This window comes from Mobula hypostoma, chromosome 3, assembly GCF_963921235.1.
Source record: "Mobula hypostoma chromosome 3, sMobHyp1.1, whole genome shotgun sequence".
Lineage (NCBI taxonomy): Eukaryota > Metazoa > Chordata > Chondrichthyes > Myliobatiformes > Myliobatidae > Mobula > Mobula hypostoma.
The window spans coordinates 16638200-16656820 of NC_086099.1; the positions used below are offsets into that span (position 1 = coordinate 16638200).

The window sequence follows — 18621 nt, forward strand, 5'->3', positions numbered from 1 at the left end:
GGGTGACCAAATTGAAACCTATCGAATGTGGAAAGGCCTCACAGACTGCATGTGGAGAAGATATTTCCTATCGTGGGAGAATCGAAGACCAGAGGGCACAGCCTCAGCATAGAGGGGTGTTCTTTTAGATCAGAGATGAGTCCTCCCTCTTTTACGGATCGCGCTTTTCAAACTTGGAAGACTAAGGGTATTTTACGGTTTTTGGATTTATTTTTAGATGGTTCCCTTATGTCTTTTGAACAATTATCTAATAAATATAACCTATCAAGAATACATTTTTTTAGATATTTACAAGTTAGAAATTTTCTAAGTACTATACTTCCTTCCTTTCCAATGCTTCCTCCTATATATATTTTAGATTCGATAATTAACCTTAATCCATGTCAGAAAGGTGCATCGGCTATGATTTATAATATTATTATGAAACTCAGGAAAGCTCCATTTGATAAGATTAGGGTAGATTGGGAACAGGAATTGGGGCTTACCATTTCTGTGGATGATTGGGGGCAGATTTTACAATTAGTTAATACTTCCTCTATTTGTGCTAAACATTCCCTAATTCAATTTAAAGTGGTGCATAGAGCACATATGTCCAAAGATAAGTTAGCGCGTTTTTACTCGCATATTAATCCTTTCTGTGATAGATGTTCGGGGCAGATAGCCTCTTTAACTCATATGTTTTGGTCTTGCCCTACTTTGGAAACTTTTTGGAGAGATATTTTCAATATTATTTCTAAGGTATTAAATATAGATATCTCTCCTCACCCTATTACTGCTATCTTTGGACTACCTAAAATTTCTAGTAATCTTTCCCCTTCAGCCCGTAGAATGATTGCATTTCTTACTTTAATGGCGAAAAGATGTATTTTACAACATTGGAAAGAGCTTAATGCTCCAACTACCTTTTTTTGGTTTTCTCAGACGATTTTATGTTTGAATCTGGAGAAAATTAGAAGTAACCTTTATGATTCTTCATTTAAATTTGAACAGATTTGGGGACCTTTTATTCGATATTTTCATTTAATGTAATATTTACCCTTCTTGTTTTTTTTTTCACTGTTTTAATGGAGGTCGGGATTGAGGACGTGATTTTAAGTTTAACTCTGTTTGGTTTCAAGTTAGCCCATTGCTTTGCTTTGCTTTTAGTTAGTTGCACGGTGGGTTTTTTTTGGGGTTTTTTTTTTTCTTTTTTTCCATTGATATATATAAAATCTAGTATACTATTATGTTATCTTGGTTTTTTATGCTTAAATTACATTGTTTGTAGTATTTTCTTTTTGGTATTGTTATCTTTTGGAATTTTATTATACTTTAACATTGTATTAATGTTTATATGGCTTACCTTTTTTGTATACTTACTCAATAAAAAGATTTAAAAAGAAAGAAAGAAAAGATCAGAGATGAGGAGGAATTTCTTTAGCCACAGAGTGGTAAATCTGTGGAATTTATTGCCACAAGCAGCTGTGGAGGTCGTCTTTATTTATATTTAAGACAGGGATTGATAGATTCTTGATTGTTCAGGGCATGAAGGATTGGGACTGAGGGAGAAAATGATCAGCCATGATGAAATGGCGGAGCAGACTTGATGTTCCAAATGGCCTAATTCTTTTCCTTTATCTTATGGTCTTATGGAATACAGGTCTGCCCAACCTCTCCCCATAACTTAGGTCTTTGAGTCCTTGCAATATTCTCGTAAATACATACACAAGAATTTCTGTAGATGCTGGGAATCCTGAGCAACATACACACACACAAATCTGGTGGAACTCAGCAGGGCAGGAAGCTGCTTCATGGAAAGAAATAAACAGTGAATCTTTCATCATTCCATTTGGTTACCTCTCAAACAAACTCCAGAAGATATGTTGTCATGATTTCCTACACTGAAACCCATACGGAATATCCTATCCAACCCTTGTCTATCTAAATACATGTAGATCCTGTCCCTCAGAATCCTCTCCAGTAAATTACCAACCACTGATATCAACGTAGCTTGCATTTGAATCTCTGGCTTGTCATTGAGAGTACTACATTAGTCACCCTCCAATGTTCTTCCTGGGTTTTCTGCAAGGTCTGATGAAGATCAGGCTCTGGTGATTTATCCACCTTAAAGTGCTTTAAAACCAATTGTACCTCATGGGTGATGGGCAGGAGATATGTCTCCACCAAAGGAAAAAAGTGTGTGCGACGCAAGGAGGCCTACAAACCTGACTCAGTTACACCAGTTCTGTCTGGAGGAATGGAACAAAGTTCCAGCAACTTATTGTGAGAAGCTTGTGGAAGGCTACTCAAAACATTTAACCCAAGTTAAACAATTTAAAGGCAATGCTACCAAATACTAAGAAAGTGTATGGAAACTTCAGACCCACTGGGAAAGTGATGAAAGAAATAAAAGCTGAAATAAATCATTCTCTCTACTATTATTCTGACATTTCACATTCTTAAAAAAAAGTAGTGTTCCTAACTGACCTAAGACAAGGAATGTTTTCTAGGATTAAGTGTCAGGAATTGTGAAAAACTGAGTTTAAATGTATTTGGCTAAGGTGTATGTAAACTTCTGACTTCAACTGTTGAAAAATACAGAATGGTACAGGCCTCTCAACCTATGATGGTGTGCCTTTGAACCTACTCAGAGATCAAGCTAACCTAGCCCCTCATTTTTCTTTCATTCATGTGTCTTTCTGAAAGTCTCTTAAACTTTCCTGATGAACAGTCTTGGCCTGAAATGTCTACTATTTATTCCCTTCCACAGATGCTGCCTGACCCGCTGAGTTCCTCCAGCATTCTGTGTGTGTTGCTCTGGATTCCAGCATCTGCAGAAGCTCAGCAGGCCAGGCTGCATATCTGGAGAGGTAAATAGGGTTAAGCTTTAACATCTGGAAATCTTTGTTTCCCCTATCAGTTAGTCAAGTGGTTGCAGTGGCTGCTGTTATTACAATCATGATAGATTTTTTATATCTTCACCCACCCACTGCAACACCGAGGCAAAATTCAGACGTAACCTATCTGCCTGCACCAGGTAGTCTGGGCTGCTGGACCTATCACTGTAATCATCAGCAACATGGGAGTTTCACACCAAAAGCCCTATTTACCACCAAACCTGCTGGAAAAGGTTTGCAGGACATACAGTAGCAGGTTTGCCAGAGAAAACCATGAAAAATATTTGTAGTATTTATCTGAGCTAATGTTGTGGAGTGAGAGGAGTAAACGTACTATGTCACCACATTAGGTGAGTACTTAGATACTATTTTCACAGCTTCCATCATCTACCTTTTTATTATCCTGTTCTCACCTCTGCCTTGTCTTCCCCACTTCCACCTCCCAAACAAAGCATCAAGCCAGAAATTGTCTCTGGAATGGAGCAACATTTGGCTCTCTCCATATCCTTGCCACCTTCCACAAGCAATGACAATATTCTCACCAACTTTGGTTGGGAGATGTTTCATGTCTGTTCATGAAGCACCATGGGCCTTATGCTGCATTTTATTATGGGGGTTTAACTCACGCCAGCAGATCACGTTGAACACATTCTAGTTACATTACATTAGATGCCTTTGTCTTCTTGGGCATTAGCTTGTAACTGGATCACAGAGAAGAAGAACAGTTGGAACACGAGTGTGTATGTGTCTGTGCACAATCATTACCCTGTTTCAGTGATAAATAAAATATGAAGACAAAGAGTCACAGCACATAAAAGGCCCTTCAGCCTACCATTCCATGCTATCGGTAGCCAAAAAGGAAAATTGCACAGATTTCACTCTTTTTCTGCAGGGCATTAATACATTAATACATCGAAGAGACCAGTGATTCACAGTGTGATCCAACAGTGCTACCTGCACAGACAGTAATTTTAGAATTCTTCTTCAGGCCTACATAACATCCGGATGCCATAGACAAGATTGTGCAGGTATAAATCTTGTGAAGTTTGTTTCAGAAGAAGTGACTTGCAGGTCACCCCATGGAAGTCCATTTTAGATAAGCTGCCTATCCATCTTTCACATGGGCTTCTCCTCTACACGTCTACTACCACAGCTTGCAAACCTCAGCAGATCCCAGACATGATTGCTTCTGAACACAGAACCCTTATCCTTCTAATGCCAGCCCAACCTGCACGCAACATGTCTCTTCAATCTTGGCCTAATCCGATCCTGACCAGACCCCTAACATTCCAATCATGGACTCATTTCTATAGTTCTGACCCCTGATTCTCTCCCAGTCTTCCCCTCATGCCCAAACTTCTCTTCCATTTGACCCCTCTCTGACCCATGTTTAGAATTCTCTGCCGGTGTGTAGAATTTCTGAAGAGAAGTCCAATCCCGAAGCAAAGCCCAACAACAGCTTCTCAAGTGGAGCAGTTATTGGTTTGATGCTTTGCTATTATTTAATGCACATAAAAGGGCACTAAATCAACTTCTGGGCAAATACATTTAATTGAACATTTGATAGATGTATGCTATTGCTAGAGCTAAAGATTATATTATGCATAATTGGGTGTCATTATACACCAGTCATTGAAAGTGGGCATGCAGGTACAGCAGGCGGTGAAAAAGGCGAATGGTATGCTGGCATTTATAGCGAGAGGATTCGAGTACAGGAGTAGGGAGGTACTACTGCAGTTGTACAAGGCCTTGGTGAGACCACACCTGGAGTATTGTGTGCAGTTTTGGTCCCCTAATCTGAGGAAAGACATCCTTGCCATAGAGGGAGTACAAAGAAGGTTCACCAGATTGATTCCTGGGATGGCAGGACTTTCATATGAAGAAAGACTGGATGAATTGGGCTTGTACTCGTTGGAATTTAGAAGATTGAGGGGGGATCTGATTGAAACGTATAAGATCCTAAAGGGATTGGACAGGCTAGATGCAGGAAGATTGTTCCCGATGTTGGGGAAGTCCAGAACGAGGGGTCACAGTTTGAGGATAGAGGGGAAGCCTTTTAGGACCGAGATTAGGAAAAACTTCTTCACACAGAGAGTGGTGAATCTGTGGAATTCTCTGCCACAGGAAACAGTTGAGGCCAGTTCATTGGCTATATTTAAGAGGGTGTTAGATATGGCCCTTGTGGCTACGGGGGTCAGGGGGTATGGTGGGAAGGCTGAGGTGGGGTTCTGAGTTGAATGATCAGCCATGATCATAATAAATAGCGGTGCAGGCTCGAAGGGCCGAATGGCCTACTCCTGCACCTATTTTCTATGTTTCTATAATGCATAACAAATGCACTGTATTAAATACCTGTTTGATATTCTTGTACCCTTGGCATTCTACAAAGCATAGAACATATGCCATATTTAAGTTTGCTAATGACACCATTGTTGTGGGCTGAATCAAAGGTGGTGATGAATCATATATAGAAGGGAGATTGAGAATCTGGCTGAACGGTGCCACAATGACAACCACTAATTCAATATCAGCAAGACCACAGAGCTGATTATTGACTACAGGAGGAGGTCCATGAGCCGGTCCTCATCAGGATATCAGAGGTGGAGAGGATATCCCTATAGCTTGAAAGAAAACCGGTGCTGCCCATGGATCACAGCACCATAACTTACGTGCTTGTACATTGCAAAGCAACACGCACTGAAGATGTATTCCCAGTAGGTCCAGCACCAGTCCCAGGATTTCTGAGCTGCGGTGTGAGACGCACTTTATATCTGGCCGTCAGAAGCTTCACCTTGCAAAGCTGGTCCAATGAGAAAGCAGCCTAGGTGCAGATTCGACCTGAAACATCAGCAATTCCTTTCACTCCACAAAAATCTGCTCCACCCGCTGAGTTCCTCCAGCAGATTGTTTCTTGCTCCATATTACAGAGTGACTGCTGACCACTCTGTCTCAAAATGAAATTCAAAGTAACTTCAAAATAAATATTTTATGAAGGTACATCGATTACACCATTTACTCTCTTGAGGTTCATTTTCTGGCAGGATTCACAGTAGAACAAAGAAATCAGAATCAGAATTATGTTTAACATCACCGGCATACGTCATAAAATTTGTTGTTCTCTGCAGCAGTACATATTAATAAAAACTATAAATTACAGTAAGAGTACACATTAAGAAATAAATAGGTAGTGCAAATACTGAGGAAGTGTTCATGGGTTCATTCTCCATTCAGTGATCTGATGGTGGAGGGAAAGAAGCTGTTCCTGATGCGTTGAGCGTGTGTCCTCAGGTTCCTGTACCTCCTTCCTGATGGTAGCATTGAGAACAGGGCATGTGCTGGGTGATGGGGGTCCTTAATGATGGATGTCGTCTTTTTGAGGCATCGCCTTCTGAAGGTGACCTAGATGAGGAGGAGGCTAGTCCATGATGGAGCCGGCTAAGTTTACGACTTTCTGCAGCTTTTTCTGCCCCTCCATACCAGAATACAATGCAGAATCAGAATCAGGATTAATATCACCCATATATGTCGTGAAATTTGTTAACTGAGTGGCAGCACGGCAATACGATACGTGATAATATAGATAATATACAGTATAGGTAGATATATGGATATTAAATAGTTAAATTAAAAACAGTGCAATAACAGAAATAATAATAAAAGTGAGGTAGTGTTCAATGTCCATTTAGGAATCAGATGGGAGATGGGAAGAAGCTGTTCCTGTATCGCTGAGTGTGTGCCTTCAGGCTTCTGTACCTCCTTCCTGATGGTAACAGTGAGAAGAGGGCATGTTCTGGGTGCTGCTGCCTTTCTAAGACACTGCTCCCTGAAGATGTCTTGGATACTACAGAGGCTAGTACCCATGAGGGAGCCGACTAATTTCAGAACTTTCTGTAGCTTCTTTCGATCCTGTGCAGTAGCCACCCCGCCCCCAACCCCCAATACCAGACTGGGAAGCAGCCTGTCAGATTGTTTTTGAGTGTTTTAGGTGACAATCCAAGTCTACTCAAGCTCCTAAAGAAATATAGCCACTGTCTTGCCTTCTTTATAGCTGTATGAAGGTATTGGGACCAGGTTAGATCCTCAGAGATCTTGACACCCAGGAACTTGAAACTGCTCACTTTCCCTTCTGATCCCTCTGTGAGGATTGGTATGTGTTCCGTCGTCTTACCCTTCCTGATGTCCACAATCAGCCTCTTTTGTCTTGCTGACGTTGAGTGTAAGGTTGTTGCTGCATGCACCACTCCACTAGTTGGCATATCTCACTCCTGCATGCCCTCTTGTCACCACCTGAGATTCTACCAACAATGGTTGTATTGTCAGCAAATTCGTAAATGGTATTTGAGCTATGCCTAGCTACACAGTCATGGGTATATAGAGAGTAAAGCAGTGGGATCTACTGGTGCACTAGAGATTCTGCAGATGCTGGAAATCCAGAGCAACACACACAAAATACTGGTGGAACTCAGTAGGTCAGGCAGCATCTATGGAGAGGAATAAACAGTTGATCTCTCAGGCTTGGATCCTTCATCAGGACTGGAATGGAAGGGAGAAGAAGCCAGAATTAGACGCTACGGGGAGGGCTAGCTGCATCGATATGTTGGAATCAGGTTAGGTCCTCATAGATCTTGACACCCAGGAACTTGAAATTGCTCACTCTCTCCACTTCTGATCCCTCTATGACGATTTGTTCGTGCTCCCTCATCTTATCCTTTCTGAAGTCCACAGTCAGCTCTTTGGTCGTACTGATTTTGAGTGCAAGGTTGTTGCTGTGAGACCACTCAACTAGCTGGTATATCTTGCTCCTGTACGCCCTCTCGTCTCTACCTGAAACTCTAACAGTAATTGTATGTTGGCAAACTTATGGATGGTATTTGAGCTGTGTCTAGCCACACAGTCGTGGGTGTGGGGAGAATGGGCTAAGTAAGGTGCCCCAACGAAGAGTATCAGACAGGAGGAGATGTTATTTCTGACCCGCCCAGACTGTGGTCTCCATTGAGGAAGTCAAGGATCGAGTTGCAGAGGGAGGTACAGAGGCCCAAGTTTTGGAGCTTGTTAATTAGACTGGCGGGTATAATTGCATTGAACATTGAGCTGTAGTCAATAAACAGCAACCTGATGTAAGAATTACTTTTGTCTAGTCATCCAAGGCCAAGAAGAGAGCCAGTGAGATTGCATCCACTGTAGACCAATTGCAGTGATTGGCAAATTGTACTGGGTCCACGTCCTCGCTTATGCAGGAGTTAAGTCTATCCATGACCCAACTAATCAAAGCACTTCATCACCATAGTCATTGTAAAACTATACGCACACAAAGACTGACAAACAGCCAATGTGTAAAAGAACACAACCTTTGCAAATAATAACAATAATAGATAGATAAATAAATTAATAAATTGACAGATAATAGTCTGATAAACAGACAATAGGTAAATAGACAGACAGATAATAACTACTGAGAATATGAATTGTAGAGTCCTTGAAAGTTAGTCCATAGGTCATGGAATCAGTTCAGAGTTGAGGTGTGTGAAATTATTCACACTGGTTCAGGAGTGATGGTTGAAGGGTTGAAGAATTGATTGTTAATGTGGGTGGAGCAGATTGCTAATTTATTTAATATCTTATATTTTAATCAATATTTATCAAATATCAAATATAATATATTGATATGCATCTGATATTTAACCGATATTTATGTTAGTATGTTAAAGTAACATCGAAAATTTCTTTATTCATTTACATCCTGAACATGCCTTTTATTTGATCATTATTTTTGTGTTAAATAATTATTAATTTCTGTGTATTCAACAGTTTTTGAACATCTCTAATTGAAAAGGCCTTTCCCATGACCTGCCCAAAGACCATCAAAGCAGCTCAGGTTGGCGGGCTCTCAGGATCACTTACCAGACTCAGATACCAACTGCCGATTATTATTTTGCATAGGTCAGCCACAGGTTCAAAGATCAAAGTTAAAGTTATTAGTAAAGTCTACTATACACTACCTCAAAATTCAATTTCATGCAGGCACTTGCGTGAAAAAGTAATACCACAGAGTTCATGAAAAATTATACATAAACAGACCAAGACTGACAAACAACCAATGTGCAAAAGAAGACGAACTGTCGACAGATGCAAAAAGGTAATATAACCTTAAGAATGTAAGATGTAAATCAGGTCAAACATGAACTGACCCAATCCATAAGCTTAGAATGTGTTAAAGTAAATATAGCTTTAGAATGGTTTTAACCAGGAACTTCAAAGACTTCATCAAAATCACAATAAAAATGAATAATTGTTGATGAGAGTGTGGAAATATTATACAGGTCTCCTGGGGAAAATATTTGTTGTCCTACTGTTGTCTTGTAAATACAGTCTGTGGGCACGTGGCCAAGTGGTTAAGGTATTGGACTAGTAACCTGAAGTTCTTGAGTTCAAGCCCCAGCCGAGGGAACGTGTTGTGTCCTTGAGCAAGGCACTTAATCACACATTGCTCTGCGACGACACTGGTGCCAAGCTGTATGGGTCCTAATGCCCTTCCCTTAGACAACATCGGTGTCGTAGAGAGGGGAGACTTGCAGCATGGGCAACTGCCGGTCTTCCATACAACCTTGCCCAGGCCTGCGCCCTGGAGAGTGAAGACTTTCCAGGTGCAGATCCATGGTCTCGCAAGACTAATGGATGCCTTAAAACAATCTTTTAACAGAGTTTCCCCTGTTTTGGGAATCCCCTAAGACAAGGGGTTCCAATCTGGGGTCCACGTACCCCTCGGTTAGTGGTAAGACATAAAAAAGATTGGTCTAAAAGGTTCAATTACAATCATTCACATACCATTGCACTTCAAAAGCACTTTGTTATAAAATATAACCTGAAAGATAATGTATAAATTATTTTGTTCTATTACTCTGCATTATTGTGCCTCACTATTTGATCTATTTGCATGTTCAGTCTCTAGGTACTCGAGTAGAATAGCTACAGCTAGTGATTTAGGGACATCTTCAAGCTGGTTAATGGCAGTTTTCTTAGCTGTTGGGAGTAACGGAGGGATTTTGAGATCCCTCAAAGTTGCTGTGCAAGTTGATAATGAGGTTAAAAGGCGTTTGGTGTGTTGGCTTTCATTAGTTGGGGGACTGATGAAGCATAACACACCATGTGCCCTCTTAACCATCCTATCTAGTTGCACAGGAATGTTGAGCTCTATAAAATCCTGGTTAGACTAAACTTGGAGTATTGTGTTTAGTGTTACGGCTAACATGAGAGGGCACAGTTTTAAGGTGCTTGGAAGTAGGTGCAGAGGAGATGTCAGGGGTACGTTTTTACACAGAGAGTGGTGAGGGTGTGGAGTGGACTGCCATCGACGGTGGTGGAGGCGGATATAGTCATAATTATAGTCATAGTCATACTTTATTGATCTCGAGGGAAATTGGTTTTCGTTACAGTTCCACCATAAATAATTAAATAGTAATAAATCCATAAGTAGTTAAATAGTAATATGTAAATTATGCCAGGAAATGTCCAGGACCAGCCTATTGGCTCAGGGTGTCTGACCCTCCAAGGGAGGAGTTGTAAAGTTTGATGGTCACAGGCAGGAATGACTTCCTATGACGCTCAGTGTTGCATCTCAGTGGAATGAGTCTCTGGCTGAACGTACTCCTGTGCCCAACCAGTACATTATGTAGTGGATGGGAGACATTGACCAAGATGGCATGCAAGTTAGACCGCATCCTCTTTTCAGACACCACCGTGAGAGAGTCCAGTTCCATCCCCACATCACTGGCCTTACGAATGAGTTTGTTGATTCTGTTGGTGTCTGCTACCCTCAGCCTGCTGCCCCAGCACACAACAGCAAACATGATAGCACTGGCCACCACAGACTCGTAGAACATCCTCAGCATCGTCCGACAGATGTTAAAGGACCTCAGTCTCCTCAGGAAATAGAGACGGCTCTGACCCTTCTTGTAGACAGCCTCAGTGTTCTTTGACCAGTCCAGTTTATTGTCAATTCGCATCCCCAGGTATTTGTAATCCTCCACTATGTCCACACTGACCCCCTGGATGGAAACAGGGGTCACCGGTACCTTAGCTCTCCTCAGGTCTACCACCAGCTCCTTAGTCTTTTTCACATTAAGCTGCAGATAATTCTGCTCACACCATGTGACAAAGTTTCCTACCGTAGCCCTGTACTCAGCCTCATCTCCCTTGCTGATGCATCCAACTATGGCAGAGTCATCAGAAAACTTCTGAAGATGACAAGACTCTGACTCCTGGATAGGTAAATGGAGCTTAGAAAAATAGAGAGCCATGGTAACCCTCAGTAATTTCTAAAGTAAGTACGTGTTCGGCACAGCAGTGTGGGCCGAAAGGCCTGTATTGTGCTGTAGGTTTTCTATGTTTCTAAGTCTCATTACCAGAAGGATGTGGAAACTTTAGAATGGGTGTCAAGGAGATTTACCAGGATGCTGCCTGGACTGAAGAACATATCTTATGTGGTAAAGTTGAGAGAGCTAGGGCTTTACTCTTTGGAGGGAAGGGGGATGAGAGGTGAATTGATATAGGCATACAAGGTCTTAAAAGGCATAGATCGTGTAGACAGCCAGAGACTTCTTCCCAGGGCAGAAATGACTAACACGAGGAGGCATAATTTTAAGGTGATTGGAAGGAAGTATAGAGGGATATCAGAGATAGTTTTTGTTTACACTGGTGGCTGCGTAGAACTCGCTGCCAGGGGGGTGGTAGAGACAGATACATTCGGGACATTTAAGAGTCTTTGGTAGGCACACAAATGGAAGTAAAATAGCGGGTTATGTAGGAGATAAGGGTTAGATTCTTCCTAGGTTGGTACATCGTACTGAGCTATAATGTTCTACGTTTTAAGGGATATGGTGTTAAGACAAGAAACTTTTTTAGAGGTTGGAGTTCTGGTCTGAAGAGCTGAATGTCTACTTTTCTCTTTCTATCCTTCGGTTTGTCTCAGATTTCACTCTCCTATTAAGGCGAGACTCGATTCAAATGTCAAACTAAGGGTGGTGAATCTGTGGAATTCATTGCCACAGATAGTTGTGGAAGCCAAGTCATTGGGTATATTTAAAGCTGAGGTTGACAGGTTCTGGATTAGTCAGGCTGCCAAAAGTTAGAGGGAGAAGGCAGGAGAATGGAGATCAGAGGGAAAATAAATCAGCCATGAACAAATGGCAGAGCAGACTTGATGGGCTGAATGGCCTATTAGTGCTCCAGTGTCTTAAGGTCTAAAATGTTAGGGACGTATGTGCTTGAGCTTGCACCAATCCCTGCACAGGTTTACTGTTTCGTTGTGAGGAGAGCTGACAGCATTTCCTGTAAGCTACAACACAAAACATTCAACTTCACTGACAGAAACGCTGCCTTACCCTTTTTATTGCCGCACTTTTGTTGGTTGCACACCTGTACTGCTGTGGGTGGTGGTTTCAGCTGACAGGTGCTGTTGTCTTCCTGTATCTCACTAGTTTCCATGTTCATACACCTCACCGTCCGGTGCTGTGACCCTCCTCCGCAGGATGCAGAGCACTGCAGTATTGAAACGAGTATCTATATAAGTAATACTGATACAACAAATCATAAACACAATGCTGGAAATTCAGAGTAACATAGACACAAAATGTTGGAGGAACTCAGCAGGTCAGGGGGCATCAATGGAAATGAATAAACAGTCGATGTAGCGGGTGAAGACCCTTCATCGGAATTGGAAAGTAAGGGGGAAGAAGGGTGAGGTAGGGAGGGGAAGGAGTACAAACTGGTAGGTGATAGTCAGATTAGGTGAGGGGGAAGATGAGTAGATGGGCCTCTTCTCCCTTCCCTTCCAGTCCTGATGAGGGGTCTCGGCCTGAAATGTCAACTGCTTATTCCCTCCATAGATGCTGCCTGATCTGCTGAGATGCTCCAGCATTTTGTGTGTGTGTCACACTGATACAATAAAGCCTCCTCTCTTCACTCACATGAATGAAGTATTCCATTTGTCCTGGTGATAGAAGCACATTCATAACAAGAAATAAAAATGGAGACACAGCCAACGGCAGATGTCGAAATCTGAAACAAAAACAAACTGCTGGAAGAGCTCGGTGAGGCAAGCTGCATCTGTGAAGAAGAAAAGGAAGGTTACTGTTTCAGCTCTAATTCAGGCAGAGTTAGGAAGAATGAGAGATGAAAAGGTTTTAAAATGAAGAAAAGTACAGAGAGGAAAATAGAATGATAAAATAAGCAGAAGGAGCATTGGAGAATGTTAGAGAGGTGTATAAAATCCTGAGGGGTATAGAGAGCGTGCATGAGCACAGTCATTTTCCCCAAGGTTGGGGAATCTGGAACCGACTGTGGAAATAATATTCACCATTTGTTCTAATTAGACCCACTAATTTTCTGTCTAATTTCTTTACAATGTAACAGATGGTTTCTCATTAGATAATGTTATCTAATTAGAACAAATGGTGAATATTATTTCCACAGTCTGGTCCTGATGAGTCTGTGTTTAGTAGCTGCATGATCTGCCAGGTTCAGCAATGTATTTCAGTGATGGAAAATCCGCTGTCCTTATCTGGCCCGTCTTGTACGTGATCTCAGTTGTTGGCCCTGAAATGTTGACTAGTTCCTCTTCCCACAATGATGCTGACGTTCTGGGTTCCACCAGTGTTTCTGTTTTGATTTTAGATTCCAGCATCTGTAGACTTCCAAGTAAATCATTATGTTTGAAGCGGGGATGAACAACCAATGTTGGGCATTTTGACCCCAGCAAGAATGAAGGTAAATACCTAACTGTTCAAATCTCTCTCACCTAGAGTCAGAATGTGTACAAAATGTTTGAGGACATACTGGAGACCTAAAGAGACCATGACGTTATTGTAGTAGTATGAGGAGGGCCTCCGTCGGTCAGGGATGACCATGGACATTTCATCCTATCTGTGCAGATACGCAAGCCTGGGCAGTATGATATGGAGAGCGAGCTGTTGCCCATGAAACAAGCTCCCCCTCACCCTGCATGTGATGAACCCAAAGGAAGAGCAGAGAACCAGAATCAGGTTTATTACCACCGGCATGTGATGTGAAATTTGTTAACTTAGTAGCAGCAGTTCAATGCAGTACGTTATAGAAAAAAAATAATAAATAAATAAATCAATCACTCAATCAATTACAGTATCTGTATATTGAATAGATTAAAAGAACGTGCAAAAAACAGAAATACCGTATATTAAAAAAAGTGAGGTAGTGTCCAAGGGTTCAATGCCCATTTAGGAATCAGATGGCAGAAGGGAAGAATCTGTTCCTGAATCACTGAGTGTGTGCCTTCAAGTTTCTGTACCTCCTGCCTGATGTTAACAGTGAGAAGAGGGCATGCCCTGAGTGTTGGAGGTCTTTAATAATGGACACTGCCTTCCTGAAGACGTCCTGGGAACTTTGTAGGCTAGTACCAAAGATGGAGCTGAGTAAATTTACGACCCTCTGCAGCTTTTTTCGGTCCTGTGCAGTAGCCCCCTCCCCCCCATACCAGACAATGATGCAGCCTGTCAGAATGCTCTCCACTGTACATCTATAGAAGTTTTTGAGTGTATTTGTTGACATGCCAAATCTCTTCAAACTCCTAATGAAGTATAGCCCCTGTCTTGCCTTCTTTATAACTACATCGATATGTTGGGACTAGGTTAGGTCCTCAGAGATCATGACACTCTCTCCACTTTTGATCCCTCTATATGGACTGGTATGTGTTCCTTCGTCTTACCCTTCCTAAAGTCCACAATCAGTCCTTTCGTCTTACTGATGTTGAGTGACAGGTTGTTGCTGTGGCACCACTCCACAAGTTGGCATATCTCACTCCTGTACACACTCTCGTCACCACCTGAGATTCTGCCAACAATGGTTGTATCATCAGTGAATTTATAGATGGTATTTGAGCCACATAGTCATCTGTATATAGAGCACAGAGCAGTGGACTAAGCAGTTTGGTACCTGCAGTGTCGTAGCATTGAACTCAATGTAAGACTGCCTTAAGGACTCTCTCCGATTTTTCCCTCGGAGTTTACTCCCAAAAGCCTTCCCCATGAGTGGGTATAGCCACAAGGCAGCGGAGCTTTGAGATCAGAGTAGTGGTAAATCATTAGACATTTTCCATTGATCAGGATGATGCCTGAGAAATTCAGAAGTAGCACAATTTGGTGGACTCTCTTGTATGTAACTGCATACTGTAAATTGGTAAAGACAAGAGATTCTGCAGATGTTGGAAAGTAATACATATAAAATGTTGGAGGAACTCAGCAAGTCAGGCCTCAAGGATTCTACACCTTCCAATTCAATGTTACCGCTTTCTAAGGGTTTAATTTTATTTTTTTACCAAGAGCCATGCCACCCCCCTCTGCCTACCTGCCTGTTCTTTCATTACAATTTGTATCCTTGGATGTTAAGCTCCCAACTATAATCTTCTTTCAGCCATGGCTGACAACTATAATCTTCTTTCATCCACAGCCACGATGATTAACACAACACACAAAATCCAGAAATTTTGTGTGTTATATGAGAAGTTCAAATATGAAGCAACGATGGGCCAAATAATAACCTTCACATCTTGAATTGCTTCAAGCATGTATTATCCCAATCACTGCCCTAAAGTCACAGAAAGTTAAGTGGCAAGCACTGAATGTTTCACCCACCTTGCTCCAGCTGCCAGCCACCCACTCAACACATGGCTGAATATTGCAGGCTGCGGTTGTCTCAGGTTGAGCTTTAAGATGGCATTGCTTGTGTTCCGCACAATAAACTGACCGTTGTTGGATCCCAGTGCCACATGTCTTCGAACACTGGAGCAAATGCATGTAAGAAAAAATTATATTTATTTTATCCATTTCAAAAATCGATTTCCATAGTATGATCAGAATAGAACAACTGATTCAGTCACCTCACTCCACGCAGAAACGTTCCATTCACTGCAGGCCTTTACATTACAGTTGAGACTTGTGATTGGTTTGGCTCCTAGCAACTGGCAGTGGAAAGGTCGCAGGAGTCTTTTGTCTCGAGTGTCCAGACACTGAAGATCACGGGTTTTGATTCCACCTCCACAGTTCTCTGAGCACTGCAATGTACCAGTCAAAGAACAACAAATAAAAAAGGTTGATTAATAAGCTTGAAAGAATGCAGAGGAAACTTACGTAGATGTAGCCAGGACTAGAGTTATGGAGAAGGTTGCAATGGAATAGGACTTTCTTCCCTGGAGCACGGGACAATGAGGGGAGATCTTATAGAGGTATACAAAATAAAGAGGGTTATAGATAGGGTAAATACAATGCAGTATTTTCCACTCAGATTGGGTGAGACTAAAACTAGAGGTCATGGGTTAAGGGTAAATGGATGTTAAGAGGAATCTGAGGGGGGTCCTCTTCACTCAGAGGGTAGTACAAGTGTGGAACAAGCTGCTCGTGGAAATAGTAGAGGTGAATTAATTTGTAATACTTAAGAAAAATTAGTATCAAAGTCAAATTGAAAGTGCATTCATTATTAAAATATGTGTACAGTATACGTCACCATCAATATTCCCTTTAATTTTTTTTACCTTGCTCTGAGCAGGAAACTTTACATGGCCTGAAAACCGCACAGCATTTCAAATGTTTTTTTTTTGTAATATGCATACTATGAAGACTTAAAATAAAAATTTAAATCACATGGTTTTGAAATTATTTATTAATTGAAGGGTGTAATGAAATACAGTACAACAAAGAACATCTTTCATGTTTTGTAAACTTCATTGTGTCTGTCTTTATAACAAGTCCATTGTCTATAAACACAATCCAGATTAGTTTTGCATCCAGATGAAAAATATGTCTTGACCCTTTTGAGATCATGCAAATGTTCCACTTCTAGTCTGCTTCTGGATTTACAGTTGATTGAATTTGTAAGACTGAATCCATGTTCGCAGTCAGCACTAGAAGCTTGAAGTGGTCCAACAATGTCACCAACAATGTCAACAAGAATTGACAGTTCTTCAAACTGTTCGTTTCTAAGGGCATTATAGCAGCCACTTAAAGAAACCAACACTGTTTAGAGACTACTGACGGGGGAGTGGTGGGGGGGTGGGGAATGGGAGTTAATCCTGTATGACACGCCTTCCATCCAATGCAATAACAACAAGGCTCCAAAGTTGAAGAATATATTCGAGTTTTTATTAAGCAACTAGCAAAACAATATTGACGTGCTAAAAATAATGGAACTAAAACTAGCGATGAACAAAACAAATATCTTAGTTTATTAAATGTGCTTAAGCTTTTGTCAATGTAATTAAGCTAACTAAACTAGTTTTAATGTAATTAAGTGATATTTAAGTGGTCAACAAAGAAGATATCGCCCCGACTTACTCCCTTAGCTCTCGACTAAACTTCCAAAGACAAACACATGAATATGTAACTAAAACTCTTCACTTTTTCCACACCCCCACCCACGTGACTAACTACCATAATAAACATGCAACACAAAATTCAATGCAGATAGAAAATAGATACATGGCTACTACAAACATAATTCAACATATCAATGAACATCGTAAATGAACCAGTTTTAACTTTCTCAGAAAGGACAAATTTCAAATCAGAATCAGAATCAGGTTTAATACACGTTGTGAAATTTGTTAACTTGACAGCATCAGTACAATGCAATACATGATACATATAGATAAAAAACTGAATTACAGTAAGTATATACATATGTACCGAGAGGAGGTCCTGAAGAAAGATTACTGGGAGCTAGGAAGAAAATTGAAAAGCCGGACCTCCAGAGTAATAATATCGGGATTGCTGCCTGAGCTGCATGCTAATGATGGTAAGAATAGCAGAATTAAGCAGATGAATGTGTGGCTAAGTAACTGGTGCAGGGGGCAGGGCTTCAAATTCTTGAATCATTGGGATCTATTTTGGGGAAGGTATGACTTATACAAAAAAGATGGATTACACCTGAACCCAAAAGGTACTAATATCCTGGCAGGATTGTTTAATATAGCTGTTAGGGAGGGTTTAAACTAAGTTGGCAAGGGGAAGGAAACCAAGGTGTTAGGGTCAAGGAAGAGGAAAATAGAAATAAGTCAAAAATACTGTGCAGCAAAGATGGCAAGAAGGACAGGCCGAAGAATATGCAGGATAATTTGCTGCAAAATAGAAATATAGCAAAATCAGCAACAGATACTGATCTAAATGTACTGTACTTAAATGCACGCAGCATTAGAAATAAAGTGGATGACCTTGCTGCACAGCTGCAGGTTAAAAGATATGACACTGTGGCCATCACCGAGTCATGGCTAAATGATAGATGTGATTGGGAGCTGAATATCCAAGGATACACAGTGTATAGGAAAGATAGGAAGGTAGGTAAAGGGGGTGGCGTGGCCCTGATGGTAAGTAACGATATCAAATCAATAGAAAGAAGGGACATAGGATCAGAAGAGGTAGAATCCTTATGGGTAGAATTAAGAAATGGCAAGGGTAAAAAGACACTAATAGCAGTTATATACAGGCCTCCAAACAGCAGCCGGGATGTAAACTACAAATTGCAGCTGGAAATAGAAAAAGAGTGTCAGAAGGAAAATGTCAAGATAATTATGGGGGATTTTAATATGAAAGTGGATTGGGAAAGTCAGGAAGGTACTGGATCTCAGGAGAGGGAGTTTGTAGAATGCCTACGGGATGGCTTTTTGGAGCAGCTTGTCCAGAAGCCCGCCAGGGGACCGGCTGTTTTGGATTGGGTGCTGTGTAAC

General features: G+C 41.2%; 1 protein-coding gene across 1 annotated transcript in view; it reads right to left on the bottom strand.

The window, feature by feature from the left end:
* Positions 1-3541: 3541 nt before the first annotated feature.
* adamts12 (ADAM metallopeptidase with thrombospondin type 1 motif, 12) overlaps positions 3542-18621 on the bottom strand; it is a 642106-nt gene continuing 627026 nt past the window's right edge. Inside the window, exons 22-24 of the mRNA XM_063042019.1 lie at positions 15784-15957; positions 15539-15685; positions 3542-3577 (exon numbers count right to left, since the gene is read on the bottom strand). Of these exons, the coding sequence (XP_062898089.1) occupies positions 3542-3577; positions 15539-15685; positions 15784-15957 (357 nt within the window). The remainder of the gene's footprint in view (positions 3578-15538; positions 15686-15783; positions 15958-18621) is intronic.